This window comes from Pongo abelii, chromosome 5 (genome assembly GCF_028885655.2).
Source record: "Pongo abelii isolate AG06213 chromosome 5, NHGRI_mPonAbe1-v2.0_pri, whole genome shotgun sequence".
In the NCBI taxonomy this organism is placed as follows: Eukaryota; Metazoa; Chordata; class Mammalia; order Primates; family Hominidae; genus Pongo; species Pongo abelii.
The window spans coordinates 119,733,544-119,749,129 of record NC_071990.2 but is presented as its reverse complement, the minus strand read 5'-3'; the positions used below and the strand labels follow the sequence as shown (position 1 = coordinate 119,749,129).

The window sequence follows — 15,586 nt, the reverse complement described above, 5'->3', positions numbered from 1 at the left end:
TGTTTCATTTAGCATTATATCCCCCAGAGCCATCCATCTTGTCACAAATGGCGGGATTTCTCTTTTCAAAGTTTGAATAATATTCCATTGTGTGTGTATGTGTGTGTGTGCATGTGTATATGTGTGTGTGTGTGTGTGTATAACATTTATGTTGCTCATTTACCTGTTGCTGGATATTTAGATTGTTGCCACATCTTGGGTTATTGTGAATACTGCTAGGAACATGGGAGTACAAATGTTGCTCAGAGATCCTGATTTCAATTCTTTTGGATAAATATCCAGAAGCAGGATTGCTTGATCATGTTTTATTTTTAATTATTTGAGGAACCTCCATACAGTTTCCCATAGCAGCTGTATCATTTTACATTTCCACCAAGTGTTCGAGGGTTCCCCTTTCTCCACATCCTTGCCATCATTTGTTATTTTCTTTTTTCAAGAAAAAAGATGGCAAGCCTAACAGGCATGAGATGGTTTTGATTTGCATTTTCCTGATGATTAGTGATGTTGAGCATCTTTTCATATACCTGTTCGCTATTTGTATGTCTTCTATGCAGGAACTGAGCACGTGTGGATTTGGTTATACATGAGGTGTCCTGGAGCCAATCCCTTCCATATACCAAGGGACAACTGTACTTTCTTATGCTTTTGTATTACTGTTTAGCATCCCTTTATTTCAACTTGAAGAATTCCTTTTGACATTTTTTATAGTACAAGGGTAGGTAATCAACTATAATATCACAGCTTTTGTTTGTGTGGGAAAATCTTTATCTCTCATTCTTTTTTTTTTTTTTGAGACAGAGTTTTGCACTTTTTGCCCAGGCTGGAGTGCAATGGTGTGATCTTGGCTCACTGCAACTTTTGCCTCCTGGGTTCAAGTGATTCTCTTGCCTCAGCCTCCCGAGTAGCTGGGATTACAGGCACGTGCCACCATGCCCAGCCAATTTTGTATTTTTAGTAGAGACGAGGTTTCACCATGTTGGCCAGCCAGGCTGATCTCAAACTCCTGACCTGAGGTGATCCACCCACCTCGGCCCCCCAAAGTGCTGGGATTACAGGCGTGAGCCACTACACCCAGCCACTTCCATTCATTTTTGAAGAACACTTCTTCTTACATTATTCTGGGTTGACAGTTACCCCAATTCCCCATTGCCCAAGCAGTGCGAGTTTATCATCCCACTTTCTCTGCAAAATTTCTTCTGAGAAGTCTGCTGATAGTCTTATTGGAGTTCTCTTGCATGTGACAGGTCATTTTTCTTGTGATGCTTTCAGAATTCTCTTTTTGACCTTGACAATTTGATTTAAATGTGTCTTCGTACATATTTCTTTGGGGTCATCTTAATTTGGGTTCCATTGGGTCCCCTGGATCTGGATGTCCATTCCCCATGCCTCCTGCCTCTCCCTCCCACACACACATATTTGGGAAGTTTTTAGTCATTATTTCTTTGAATAAGCTTTCTTTCCCTTTCTCCCCCTTCCTTTTTTGGGACTCCTACAATGTGTGTATTTCTCCGCTTAATGGTGTTTTTTAAGTTTCTCAAGCTTTCTTTACTTTTTTATTCCTTGTTCTTTTTGTTACTCTGACTTGATAATTTCCAAATACCTGTGTTTGAGTTTGCTTATTTCTTCTGCTTGATCTAGAGTGCTTTTGACCCCCTCTAGTGAATTTTTATTTCAGTTATTATATTTTTTAATTCAAAGATTTGTTTGGTAAAGTATTTCCTATCTCTGTTGAAATTTTACTTTGTTCATGCGTTGTTTTCCTGACCTCATTGAGCATCTTTATGTTGGGTATGTTGAATTCTCTTTCAGGCAAATCATGTATCTTGGTTTTATTAGATTTGGTTTCAGGAGATTTATTTTGTTTGTTTTGGACATATTTCCCTGTGTGTTAATTTTTCCTCACTCTTTAAGTTGATACTTGTATATTATATAAAATAGCTATCACTTCCACTCCTCACAGACTAGCCTTATATAGGAGAAGACCCTCACTAATCAGTCTGGCCAGAGAGGAGGGCTTTTCATATCTTTGTACTAGTTTAACTCATTGTTTTTGTTGTTGTTAGCATCCTTCAGGCTTCAGGAGTATTCTGGGTCCCATCAGTACTCAGACAAGCAGAATTTCAGCCAGTCCCTTGGCCAGACTTCTGAAAAGTCAGATTGTTGGGTGTTCTGTCCATTGCTTTCCCTGTACAGGGAGAAACTTGAATCTGGAGTTTCTTTACTCATTGCTGTGTGCTGAGCTGGAGCTGTGGACTGTGGAAACTGCTAGCCTAAACCATCATCTCTGATCTCACCAGTCTGATCTCACTGGTCCCAGGCAGCAAGAGTGTCATGGTCCTATTAGTGCTCCAAGACAGGCAGGGCAGAAGCCAGTCTTCTGAACAGCACCCAGAAAAGTTGGGGTGTTGGATGTGTGATCCAACTATTTTCTTTCCCAACAGGTTCCTTCTGATCATATGCTGTGTTGGGGGTAAGATTACAGAAGGTGTCCTACATTTCCTTAATTGCTTCCATGTGGCTGATTTTGCATTCACCCAGAGTACAATAGCTTGACTAATTTTTGGATTTCTTAAAAAGGGAATTTGTCCATGTTGGGGGTTTTACTATTTTTTTTAATTGAATCCACATGTTGGTTTGGGGAAGGAGAGTTCAAGACTTGCTCTTCTGCCGTCTTGCTGACACTACTCCCCAGGTCTTTAAAATATAAATCAAATTCTTCCCATGGCCTGAGGCACATTGCCTAATTATATATCCGTAGGTTCTGCCACTCTTCCTCTGATAAACTGTGTATTGATACACTGGGTGTTACAGTTGCTCAGACAGCTCAGGCTTTGTTTCTGGTATCAGGATCTTTACACAGAGTGGCCTTTTTGCATGGTAAATACTTGGCTATTTTTTTTCTCCCACTTTCAAGTCACCTATTTATTTGCTCAAATCTAGCTTAATATTTTTCCCTTCTACTCCTCCTTTCATATGCTTATAGCATTTTATTCTTTTTTTCCAGGGCTCAACCCAATTTGTATAATCATTATTTTTTATATTTCTCTCTAAGCTCCTTGAAGGCAGGCAGGGGGATTGTATTTGAATGTGTCTCTGTGGCGTATGTAGCACCATTCATGGTGCCTGGCATATTGAATGAATTATTTCAGGTAATTTTTGCCAGGATGGGAGAGAAAACAGTAAGGTAGACTATGGAAGAAACAATGAGAGAGAGAGATCAAAGATGTCAGAGTGGGTGCATAATGGAGCAAGTTCCTAGGAGACAGGGAAGGGTTGGTAACAAGCAAATATGGTAGAGTTACTCTTGGAAAAGAAGAGAAGTAGCTTCTATGGGAGTGAGACAATTAAGAATGGAAATATATATACCAGAGAAATTTGAGGAGAGGGCAGAGTTTGTGTCAGAGGAGAGGGCAGAGGAGAGGGCAGAGTTTGTGTCAGAGCACATGGAGATGACTTGAGTTCTTGAAGGGAGTGCATAGATTAGAAAGAGCAGGCTCCTTGATAACAAATCAACAAACAGCACTTTGGGTCCACACAAGATTGGATCATATTGTTTCTTTTGGCATTTACTCTGTAATCCTTATCAAAGACTGATTCTATGACAGAAAAAACAATGTGGTAATAATAATGTTACCTTTTGAGTTCTTTCTTGTAAGAGCCAGACAATAAAGAAAAGTAACTTTGTGAACCTCTTATAAAACATGTCCTTCCTATTACCTTCTAGGAATGATATCAGTATTGCATCATACCTCTTTGAAAAGAAAAACTTATCCTTGTATTAATAGAATAGAGAAGATTTATTAGTGACACCTCATTTATCTGGAGGTAATTAATGCAGTTCAGACTTCAGTAACCTCTGTCTGTATGGAACAGCACAAAACTTCGCAGTTTAAAAAAAATGAAACACCAAAAAACAAAACAAAGAGCTTGTCATCTGTGAGCAGGCTGAAAAAAATCCAAGACCCAATGAATATGTATGATCAACATGTGACCAACAAATAACAGAGACAGTGTCTCGTAGGAGAGTGTTGGCAGCAATTTGTGATCAAGGGAAGTAAGCTTGACATGACAGCAAAGAGAGTTGGCCAACCAAAAGAAAAAGAAGAAAAGTAGGACATCTTTGCACACAGACAGACCTATTCCAGTCATTGCTTTTTGAGGCATCATTTTGTCACATTGAAGACATTTAGACAGTTGAGTCCAAGTTAGAGAGCATTAAGTAAAGATAGGTTGGTTTATCATGTTTACCTCTGTAATGTACAGGGTCATTTGCTAAGGCAAGAGCAGGCTAGGTTGATGGGGACCAAGCACAGCTGGTTATTAAAATAAGAACCTGATAATGAGTCATAAGGAAGAACTGAAAGAAAGTTGATTTTCAGTCAGATGATCTAGATTCAAATTCGACTTCTGATTTTGTGACTTGTTAAGTCACTAAAGATCTTTGGGCCTCATCTGTAAAAAGGGAATTGTATTATGTAGTCATCACCAGCGCCAACAGTATGTAAGGTTTTCCATTCTGGTAGATCACAGGGTAAACTCACACCAGCACATTTACCTTTAATCCTAAGAAAGCCTCAATAAATAGTAGGATGTGTTTGTCTTACCAGTGTTGCTCCTTACCAAAGGTCATAAGTAGATCCTAATGTCACTGGTGAAATGAATAATTTTTCCACATGAAGTTTCAAAAATTGTTATACATTAGACCTGAAAGAAATTAGAAAATACATGAAAGAAACTAGATTGTGAACAAGTGTTAGCTTTAATAAAATTTGAAAGAATAATCCATCTTACTGCTAATTATTGCCAGTTATTTTCCCAGTGAATATGGGAAAACACTGTAAAAATATTTTAGAACCCTGTAAGTTTTGAAGAGGATTAAATGGTTTCATTATCATGTGTGTACACACCATGTGTGACATAAGTGTTCAGTTACCATACTTTATCAATCCCAAAATGACATCAATAGTAAGACACCTTTATTTTATGGTTTTTAGAAAGAAAATATGCTGCAAATTCAATTATGACACAGTGCCTTAAACAGTAGTGTTGCTTGAGGTATGAATTGGTTTCACTAGTCCATTATCTGCCCCTAAGTATTTGGTATATTCTTCTAGCTTTAGTTGCATTGTTTAGTACGCTATAAGCAATTTCTCTGCAAGTCTGTAACAAAATAGTTTTAGTTACTTGTATCTTCCTCTCTTAGTTCCCATAAAGCATTTGGGTATAGCTATGCTATACCCAAAAACTAAGAAATCGGAGTCATTCCTTCAGAGATGAATACTTCACTGATTTCAAAGGCTTTTTTTCTGTGCCTGTCTGGGCACTCAATAACATTGTTCCATACTAAATTGTAATGTAACATTGTTTAGGCATTTTAGACATCATTTAAACTCAACACATAGTTTCTACATGTACATAACAATATTGAAATGACAAAGATATGAACAGCCTTGACCAAATTTGCATATGTGCAGGCAATAAAAACTATGTCATTACTTGCCCCCTGGTTGATGGCAATTTATAGGATGCTGTCCATGGTAAAAGCAAATATTCCCTAAACTCTTGATTTCAGTGACATAAATTTTTTTAAGTGTAAATCTTTTTTTGTTTGTTTGTTTGTTTAAATTGAGACAAAGTCTCTCTCTGTCACCCAGGCAGGAGTGCAGTGGCACAATCTCGGCTCACTGCAACCTCAGCCACCCCAGTTCAAGCGATTCTCATACCTCAGCCTTTCAAGTAGCTGGGACTACAGGCACGTGCCACCATGCCCAGCTAATTTTTTTGGTATTTTTTTAGTAGAGACAGGGTTTTGCCATGTTGGCCAGGCTGGTCTCAAGCTCCTGACCTCAGATGATCAGCCCACCTCAGTCTCCCAAAGTGCTGGGATTACAGGCGTGAGCCACCACACCCGGCAAGTGTAAATCTTAGAATGAAATAAGGTAAATCTTAATTGAGTTGCTAGTGGCCTTCGCTATAACCTGAAACTGTTGGTGAATTCAATGTTGTCTAATATTAAAGTGTTGGTTTTGTTATATCTTTTAATGACTGAAAACTACTGAAGATTCATAATTGTTTTCTTTAGCTTAAAACTAGAGATCGATACGTCAGTAGTCTGAAAAAGAAATGCCAGAAGGAATCCGAACAAAACAAAGAAAAGCAGAGAAGAATTGAGACCTTGGAAAAGTATCTGGCTGATCTTCCAACTCTAGATGATGTACAGAGTCAGAGTGTACAGGTAATATGAAATAAAATGCTTATCTTTAAATGACATGAAAACATGTTAACTTGACTCTTTAGAAATTTGGCTAACTATAAGTTAAATCTATGTGTTTAATTGCTGTTTTGGGGACTTAATTCTAATAAGAAACTTTGTTTATCTAAGCATGCATAAGTAGATCTTTCTTGTCAGTTAATAAGTGATTACCTTCCTATTGATCCTGTATTGTAACTCTCTTAACTACTGTAGAAGTTAGTTTCTAAGCCAGTCTGCCAACCCCTACCCCATACACATGCATGCACACACCCCCAGTTCTGGTGCTTTCCAACACAGTCTCTAGGATTCACCAAGGCTTGACAAGACCTTTTGTTGACTATCTTTCTAGATATTTTCTTCATTCTTCTTAACCTTTATATGTATATTTTTCTTATACCTTGACCTATGACCTCAATTCATTCCTCTGACTTTTCCTTTTTTTTTTTTTTTTTTTTTTTCTTAACAATGCCTCAGAGTCTTTCTCCTAACTCAGTTGAGGGCCACCCTCTTGAAACCTTATTTATAAATCCACTAGATCTGCTCTTCAGTCTCTTCCCAAAGTTGTTCTAAGCCAGGGATTCTCAACCTCGGCACTATTGACATTTGGAGGCAGATAATTTTTTGTTACAGGGGTCTGCCTTGATCATTGAAGGGTGTACTTCTGCATCCACATATCTGCCCTCTACCCACTAAGTGCCAATAGCAGTGCTCCTTCTTGTTTATCCCAAACCCAAAATGTAAACAGATATTTCCAAATGTCCTCTGGGGCTAAAATTACCCCCACTCAAGAATCATTAGTCTAATCTATGAAGTGTCACTCTGCATACTTTAAGACCTATGTTGCATTCTCTGTTTATTTTACATTAATTTATAAGTTGTAAAAACTAAGAGAGATTAAAGTCAGGAAGGAAATTAAGGACTGCAGGAGGTTGCATGAGCAGGAACAGAGGGCAATGGGTATTAGAAAATATGTCAGAAAATACCTAACATCCATTGGGGTGGCAATTAAGGGTCTTGAACAGATGTTTGTACACCCATGTTTATAACATGATTATTCACAATAGCCAAAAGGTGGAAGTAGCCGAAGTGTCCATGACCAGATAAATGGATAAACTAAAGGTGGTATATACATACAGTGGAATCCTGTTCGCCTTAACAAGGAGAGAAATTCTGACACATGCTATCATATGGATTAACCTGGAGGACATTTTGTGAAGTGAAATAAGCTAGTCACAAAAAGGCAAATACTGTATGATTCCACTTAATGAGATACCTTAAGAATTCAATCACAGAGACAGAAAGTGGAAAGTTGGTTACCAGGGAATGGGGGGAGGGATAGATGGGGAGTTGTTTAATTGATATAGAGTTTCAATTATGCAAGATGAAGAGTTCTGGAGATTAGTTGCACAACAATGTGAATGTACTTAACCTTAACCTATCATACACTTGAAAATTGTTAAGACAGTATAGAGTTATATATTTATTACAATTAAAAGTAAAACAAATTTAAAATGAGATTAACCTTTCTCGGTCTTCTACAAATTTCTAACCCCATTCTCTTCCTTGTAATTCCATTGTTCTAGGTGCCTTTCACACAGAGGAGGAGATGGAGAATTAAATACTCTAGATAAAATACAGTGTGTTTTTTTTTTTTTTTAAATCTACAAGTCTGTTAATCCTTGCCAACACAGTAACATTTCTAATAGAAGCGTATTTAATATTTCATGTGTAATGAACTGTAAAACATTTCTCCTTAGCTGCAGATTCTGGAAGAAAAAAATAAGAATTTACAAGAGGCTTTGATAGATACAGAAAAAAAACTTGAAGAGATCAAAAAGCAGTGTCAAGATAAAGAGACACAGTTAATATGCCAGAAAAAGAAAGAAAAGGAGTTAGTAACTACCGTTCAGAGGTAAGAAAATTTTCTGAATCCTTTTACGTTATTTTATTCATATTTTTCATAAAACATTTTACTTAATTTATAATTTTTATTTTATCCTCCTTAATTTAAAGATGTACTACAGGATGCTCATCGCTTATCCAAACTGCTTGTGACCAGGGATGTTTTAGATTTAAGATTTTTCTCGGATTTTGGAATATTTGCCAAGTATTTACCCACTGAGCATCTCTAATTCTGACAATCCAAAATCTGAACTGCTCCAATGAGCATCTCCTTTGAGCCATCATGTCCATGCTCAAAAAGTTTTGGATTTTGACACATTTCAGATTTCAGGTTTTTGGATTAGGGATGTTCAACCCGTATTAAGAACTAGAAGCATAATTTCATTGAAACAGGTTATCTCAGTTATAATTTAACATTTTGAAGCAATATATTGATATCTTGCCGAAAGTTTCTGTTGAAAATAGTAAAAATAAAAACTCATACAAATGAAGACTGAAAATATTAATACAAACCCTTTACCTAATGGCTTCATTAAAAAAATAAGTAAAAATTCTAAATAACGAAAAAAGGGCCAGCAAAATACTCAAACTGCACTCCTTAATGGAATATATCAAATTGAAGTGATTGGCTCCTGTTTCACTTTACTGCAAGTAAAAGATACAGCAGTTTTGCCATGTATCTTCCAGATTTACTTACATATCTTGCCTCATGGGTCTCAATTAATACAGTTGTAAGTACGTGTACCCCCAAACCTAAAATAAAAGTAAAAAAAAAAAGAAAAGAAATGAAAGAGAAATGCAATTCTGCTGATTTAGGCAACAGCTATTCTTACAAGCAAACTTTTGCTGAGCTTAGAATAAAGGACAAAAGATGTGGATCCATATTCTTAGGTTCCCTACAACGATCATCTTAATCAAGGAACCCTGCTTTTAAAGGAAAAGGAAAGAACATGAGTTAGACTTCAGAGCTCAGATTTGGGTAAGGAAGGACTTCATCGGGGCCTAAGGATGTCACATACTGAGCAACTCTGGACTCTGGTCTCAAATTTGCCATTTCTGAAAAGATGATCAGCCTCTAGCTAACTATGGACCCTTCTTACTTGTATGAAATATAGATAACAGTTTTTCATATACTGTCTGTGGATCTTGATGTCATTTTTAGGGTCTATAATATTTTTTAGTAAAGCAATAATCATTTATGTTGAAATCATTACCAAAATCAGCAAATAGAGCTTATTTTCTTCATATAATTGTCTTTTGAAATAGTTTGCAACAAAAAGTAGAAAGATGCCTTGAAGATGGAATCCGCCTTCCCATGTTAGATGCAAAACAGCTTCAGAATGAAAATGATAATCTCAGACAACAAAATGAGACTGCTAGTAAGGTCAGTAGATACCTCTGATCATAAACGTGAAATCTATACTATGTGGATATGTGTGTATAGATACATAATTTATAGTTCTTTTATGTGATTTATATTTTGTTAATATTTAATCACTTGTATAGTTTCTAGTTTGAATGCTTTTATTTGAAAGGACCATAGCAGTTGAAACAAAATTAAATAATTGAAATAAAAGCCAAAACAAAAGGATATCTTTTTCCTTCCTTAATTATTCAGTCTGTCTCAAAGTTATTCTTAAAAATTTTATAAATTTGAGAAAACTTTTATTGAGAACTAGAGGAAGACTCTTGTAGTTTTATACGTGTGTGATCCAAATCATGAGGATACTTTCAGTTTTTTAAAAAGACCCTTTTTAAAAATAAATTTATAAATTTCTGTGCTGTTTTCTTGAAATGTTGGTACTTTTAAGAAGCGATGTAAAAATTATTTGAATCAGATGTATTTATTTTCTTTGTTTTAGATAATAGACAGCCAACAAGATGAGATTGACAGAATGATTTTAGAAATTCAGGTAAGGAATATTTTGTGCTTATTTTAATTTAGTTATATTCTGATATACTCTTAATGCTTATTTAACCTGAAAATATTAAAGCATGCATATATCGTATGGAAAGATAATATTTATAGCACTGAGGTGAAGTTGCAAATTCTTTAATATTAATCTTCCAGTTTTTGCTGTTTGATAAATTAATCCTAAAAACTGTAAAGATTCATCAGTGAACAAGTCACATCCCTGGCCACTCTAGTGGGGTGAGTTGGAGAGAATACAAAACCAGTATAGTGAATACCAGGTGCTATGAAAAAAATTGCTGTTAAAAATGTTATTTTAAAAAATTAAGTAGGCTAGAGAGTGCTACATTTAATAGAGTGGTCATGATGTTTTTCCTGAAGAGGTGATACTTGAACAGGGATCTGAATGAAGACATCCAGGGGAAGAGCATTCCAAGCAAAGGGAGCAACAAGTGCCCTTTATGTACCTGGTATGCTCTAAGAACAGCACAAAGTCTGTTAGCCTGGAGTGCAGGAAATGTGAGGTAGTGTGATGGGAAGCCATTGGTCATCTTTTGCTGAAAAATGTTTAGCTTTATACCCCTAATTTTACTTGTTACTTCTTAAAATCAAAGTAAAAGTGGTAAATGATTTGCCATTATATGCAGTCTTCTTTGTTTGTCTTTTGGTTGTATTATTTATCAATAAATGTATGAGCCTGATGGATTGATTGACAGAGGTTATAAACTTTATTTTGTATTCCTACAGACATAACTTGTCTGTAGGAATATGGACAATAGTAGGAATATGTCTGTAGGAATATGGACAATAATATGTCTGTAGGAATATGGAACAGTTGTTCCGTAAGCCATTGGAACCTCTAGATTGTTAGATTTCCTCAGCTATTGTTATGTGACTTATTCTGGACCATAATTCAAGGAATTTCCATTTCACTTGGGCACGTTTTCCAAGAAGTAAATCTAATACAAGTTATCGCAATCTAAATTAAGAATAATCAACACGTGAACTTTGGCATTGAAACTTTAATGACTTGTAAGATTTCATTTATCACATAACTGTCACATTATAGGTGTTCAGTATATACTAGCATTCATTGAAATGTGCATTTTCCCCCATTTTTGGAGGCATCTTACTGCAATTTACTCTTACATGTTAACCAAGTCTGTAGTCACATGTAAATATGTCATGACCATACATAAATGAATATGTAGAAGAATATGCAATTATTGGCCATACTGTTCTTTGTTACTAAATTGTTTCAGCAAACACAAATCTTTTATTCAAACTATGTAGAGAATTGAAATAAAATTAATGAGTTGCATTTATTTCCAAATATTTGGGCCTAGGCACTATAATTATTAATTCTGTTGTCTTATCTTTTGAAACAATGGCTGTCTTTTTTGGTTTTCTTTTCTTTTTTGTTCTTAGCATCTCATTTGCCCATTCTGACTATCGAGGTTTTCAGATCTAGAGACACAGAGATCTATAGATATAGGTCACAGAGACAGACAATAAATGTTGATAACTGGCCAAAATAGCTATATTTGTGAAGATGGTATTTCAATAGCAAAGCTGGAGATGAATATGACTCACATACTGAGAAAATTATTTACTAGTTTTAAACTCATGTTATTTTTTGGCCCCTCATCATTTAAAAAGACAAATTTTGTTTGTATTTGGTCATTTTTGGTGACCTTTTTCTAAAAGGCATATCTATAAAAATCTGAAAATATTGCTTGTTCTTAAAAGAGGAACACTGATTATTTCCCTAGCATTGGATACACTGAAAAGAACACTTTGGGTTGAAAAAATATTCTTGTTGCTTTCTATTGTGGTTAGTGGACATAATTAATGGGTGTATTATCAAGCTGATATATCTAATAGAGCAATTCCCTTCACTTTCTACTTCCTTAAAGCTGCCTGATTTTTCCTCATCAGCTTTCATAAAGAATGGTCAGCTTGTACCTATGTAGATTATGATGTCCTTTCCATATGCTATAGCTCTGCTTTTGAATTTCTTCAAATATCTTCACCTATCCAAAATAACACAAAATACTATATAATTAAGGATAGCAGAGAGCCTCCCAATTATTTTTAATATAAATTATGCATTTTGACTATCACTATAGTATTAATTTTATGTAAAATCTCACTGTCGCTATAGTTGGGATATTCTTTCTTCCTCCACAGTGCTTGGATGTTTTTCCGTTCTAGAGTATTCAGTAGACAAAGATAACTTGGTACTATTAGAATTTCATGTGTTACTGCCTCTTTATGTCCTTGCAAACTGTTGAGAACACCAAATTTGTTTGAAGTTCACTTGTCTTGATTTGGTGCACTGCATTTCTTTGGGAACAAGCAAGTTATTCATACAGTTTAAATTTACTCCCAAAAGGGAAAAATAAAATCCCAGGCTATGTACATTTTATGTCCAATTTATAGGAGATAAAAATAGGGCATTGTTTCATACTTAGATGCTGTGTTCAAAATACAGCTATAGTTTATTTTTTTGCTACAAAAGTCAAATAAATACTTATCTGTTATAGGTCACTGGCACGTTTATTTATTCAAGCTTTTGAAGTTGGAGAGAAATCATTCCTCTACTAGTTATACTATATTTGTTGTTGAATATAGAAAAAGTAATACTTCATGTAAAAGTATATGCTAATTTGGAAATTGAGTTGAGTGCTGTAAAAATACAGATTTATCTACTATTTTGTTCAGCTGTCAAGGTCATATTGTTAACTGGCATGAATACCTTGTTCACTCATTGACCTTTTAGAAATGTTGCCCTTATTTATATCCATAAAACTAGTATAGCTAGCCTGGCTGCTTCTCCTATAGGTTTTTTCTTCTGTCACTATACAGTATATAAAGACATTTTGCAGTAGAATGTTCCGTGTCAATTCCATGAACATATGGCTGCAGTCAGAATGTGATTGAGTTCTTCATTGGGCATTACTTTCCTTCTTACTTATTTCTCAAAAGCACATTTCAAATCCGTAAGCCTTTTTCAGTGAGCTGTTATTGTAATCTTTTGGTAGAGGACATAGAGTTTTGTAATGTTTGCTTGTTTTCTCTGACATTAAAATGTTTACTAATTGCAAGAACTTAGGCATTTAAATGGCCTTTCTGAATTGACAGCTATCAATAGATAATCATAATATCACAAAAGACAGAATAATACGTTAGAGGACATTAAGACTGTTTACTTGGCCGTGGTTGGAACCACCAATCTCAAAACTGTGACACAGTCTGTTCTATTTATAACACATCGAGATGTTCCCACAGCCTAAGAAAATTCTCTTCCAATTTTTAGCAAATCTTATAAATCCTTCATCTAGCAGTTTTTCTCAGTAGAAATAGTGGGAAAATGGATCATAAGTCAATGGAATATCTTATAGGTAGAACGTAACTCCTTTAAATATCAGTTGCTTTAATGTTTTCCCATTATTATTGTGTGATGTTTATCTCCTATTTTTTTGTTATCCGAATTGTGTTATGTCTTGAAATAAAGTTCTTTTTCTCAAGTTTAATTTTGAAAACACTTACTTCTGTAAAATTGCTTATGATGAGTGAAAAACTAAAAGTATTTTTATCAGAAGTTAATACTAGATTTTGAAAAATGTACCAGCCAAATAATGCCTTCTATGAAAAGTAGCTTTACAAAAAAAAAAAAGCACTCACTGTAGTCTTGGTACTTGTAAAGAGAACAGTCTTTACTGTTCATGTAGATCTGTTGTATGCATGTTATAGTTGCATAATTAAGATATGTCAAAAAATGTGTAAAAGGTGGATTTAACTGTTGAAAAATCAGTTATGTCACAGGGGGAGTGGTATGAGTGAAGACAGCTCACTTGAATCATGAAAGAATGTTTTTGGGCCTGTTAGCGCTGTGAGTAGTCACCAAATCTATATGGATATTCACATTATTTGTAATACTTTTTAAGATATATATTTCTGGGCCCTGTTGTGAACCTAATGAATCAGTGTCTCTGGGATGAATTTTGAATTATGTATTATTAAGTTCCTCAGGCAGTCCCTAACTTTGCCATATAGTCTGGCAGTAGAACTAGAGCATTTAGGAAGCATTACAATCCTCAGCATGCTCGGTGGACCAAAGAGTGGGAACTAGAGAGAAAGACCGAGGTTTAAATTTAAAAAACAGGTTTAGTTTCTAAGATACTTAGGTGTCATCAAACACATTTAACATATTTTGGTAGATACACTTATAAACCAGAAAATACATTTTTTCCAGAAGTTAGAAGACAAGGAACTCAAGCATTAACAGTTTTATTAAGATATAAGTCGCCGGGCATGGTGACTCACACCTGTCATCCCAGCACTTTGGGAGGCCGAGGCAGGCGGATCATGAGGTCAGGAGATTGAGACCATCCTGGCTAACATGGTGAAACCCCATCTCTACTAAAAATACAAAAAATTAGCCAGGCGTGGTGGCGGGCACCTATAGTCCCAGCTACTCAGGAGGCTGAGGCAGGAGAATGGCATGAACCCTAGAGGTGGAGCTTGCAGTGAACCGAGATCGCGCCACTGCCCTCCAGCCTGGGGGACAGAGCGAGACTCGTCTCAAAAAAAAAAAAAAAAAAAAAAGATATGTCACCTACAATTCACTCACCTTTTTTGAAGTGTGCAATTCAGTACTTTTTAATATATTCACAGATAAGTGGAACCAAGACCATAGTCAATTTTAGAACATTTTTATCATCTCAAATAGAAGCCTCATTTTTGTCACTTCCCTAAGCCTCCATCCACTTCCCCAGCCATAAGCAACCACTGATCTATGTCCTATCTCTATAAATATACCTATTTCAAACATTTCATACAAATGTATATATGGTCTTTTGTGACTCTTGACCATGTCTAGCTGTTAGGCTCCACTAATTGTAGCCAATCATTCTGTTGTTTTCAACAATGCCTTGTGGCATAAATTGCTTCACAAACTGATCCATTCTAGCTCTTTTGAAGGGATAGTTCATTAGCTTAGTGTTTGAGATTTGTTCTGACCTCAGGAGTATTCTTCCCAGCTATCTCACTGTTTTTCCCTGGGAAAGTAGTCTATGGATTTAGCCTATAGGGCCAATGGGTCTAATAGTATCCTGCCAACTGCCTTTCACCACAGTCTCCAGTGTTTTTGAGTGCTCTAAGGCTTGGTCGTCACACTGTTGCAAATGAAGTGAATTCCTATAGAGAGACATTTGGAGATTCTAGTTCTATGGCCTACTTTTCGTCAGGCAAAATCTCTTAAGCCGAGTTAATTGGTGTGGGGACAGTGACAAACTTCTGAATGGTACCCCCACTCTAGTAGCTGAACACTCACTGGAGGGAGTTCTGGCAGCAACCCTACGTCTTTTTGACTTGCCTCTCCCAGCATAGAACCAGTGCCCCACAAGCTGGGGCAGGGGTCAAGGTTTCTGCACTCAATGTAAGTTTCCATCCCATAAGGGGATCGAGGTAGAAGAAGGGAGCCCCCCACCTCTTGGTTGCACTTGCCTAAAACA

At 36.0% G+C, this 15,586-nt stretch overlaps 1 protein-coding gene across 6 annotated transcripts in view; it reads left to right on the top strand.

Annotated features, from left to right (window-relative positions):
• The window catches only part of CEP85L (centrosomal protein 85 like), a 224,191-nt gene that overhangs the window by 188,093 nt on the left and 20,512 nt on the right, over positions 1-15,586 (top strand). For all 6 annotated transcript variants that reach the window (XM_054558783.2, XM_054558784.2, XM_054558787.2 and 3 more), the window contains 4 exons: positions 6,083-6,235; positions 8,011-8,165; positions 9,422-9,539; positions 10,018-10,068. In XM_054558783.2, coding sequence (XP_054414758.2) covers positions 6,083-6,235; positions 8,011-8,165; positions 9,422-9,539; positions 10,018-10,068 — 477 coding nt within the window. The remainder of the gene's footprint in view (positions 1-6,082; positions 6,236-8,010; positions 8,166-9,421; positions 9,540-10,017; positions 10,069-15,586) is intronic.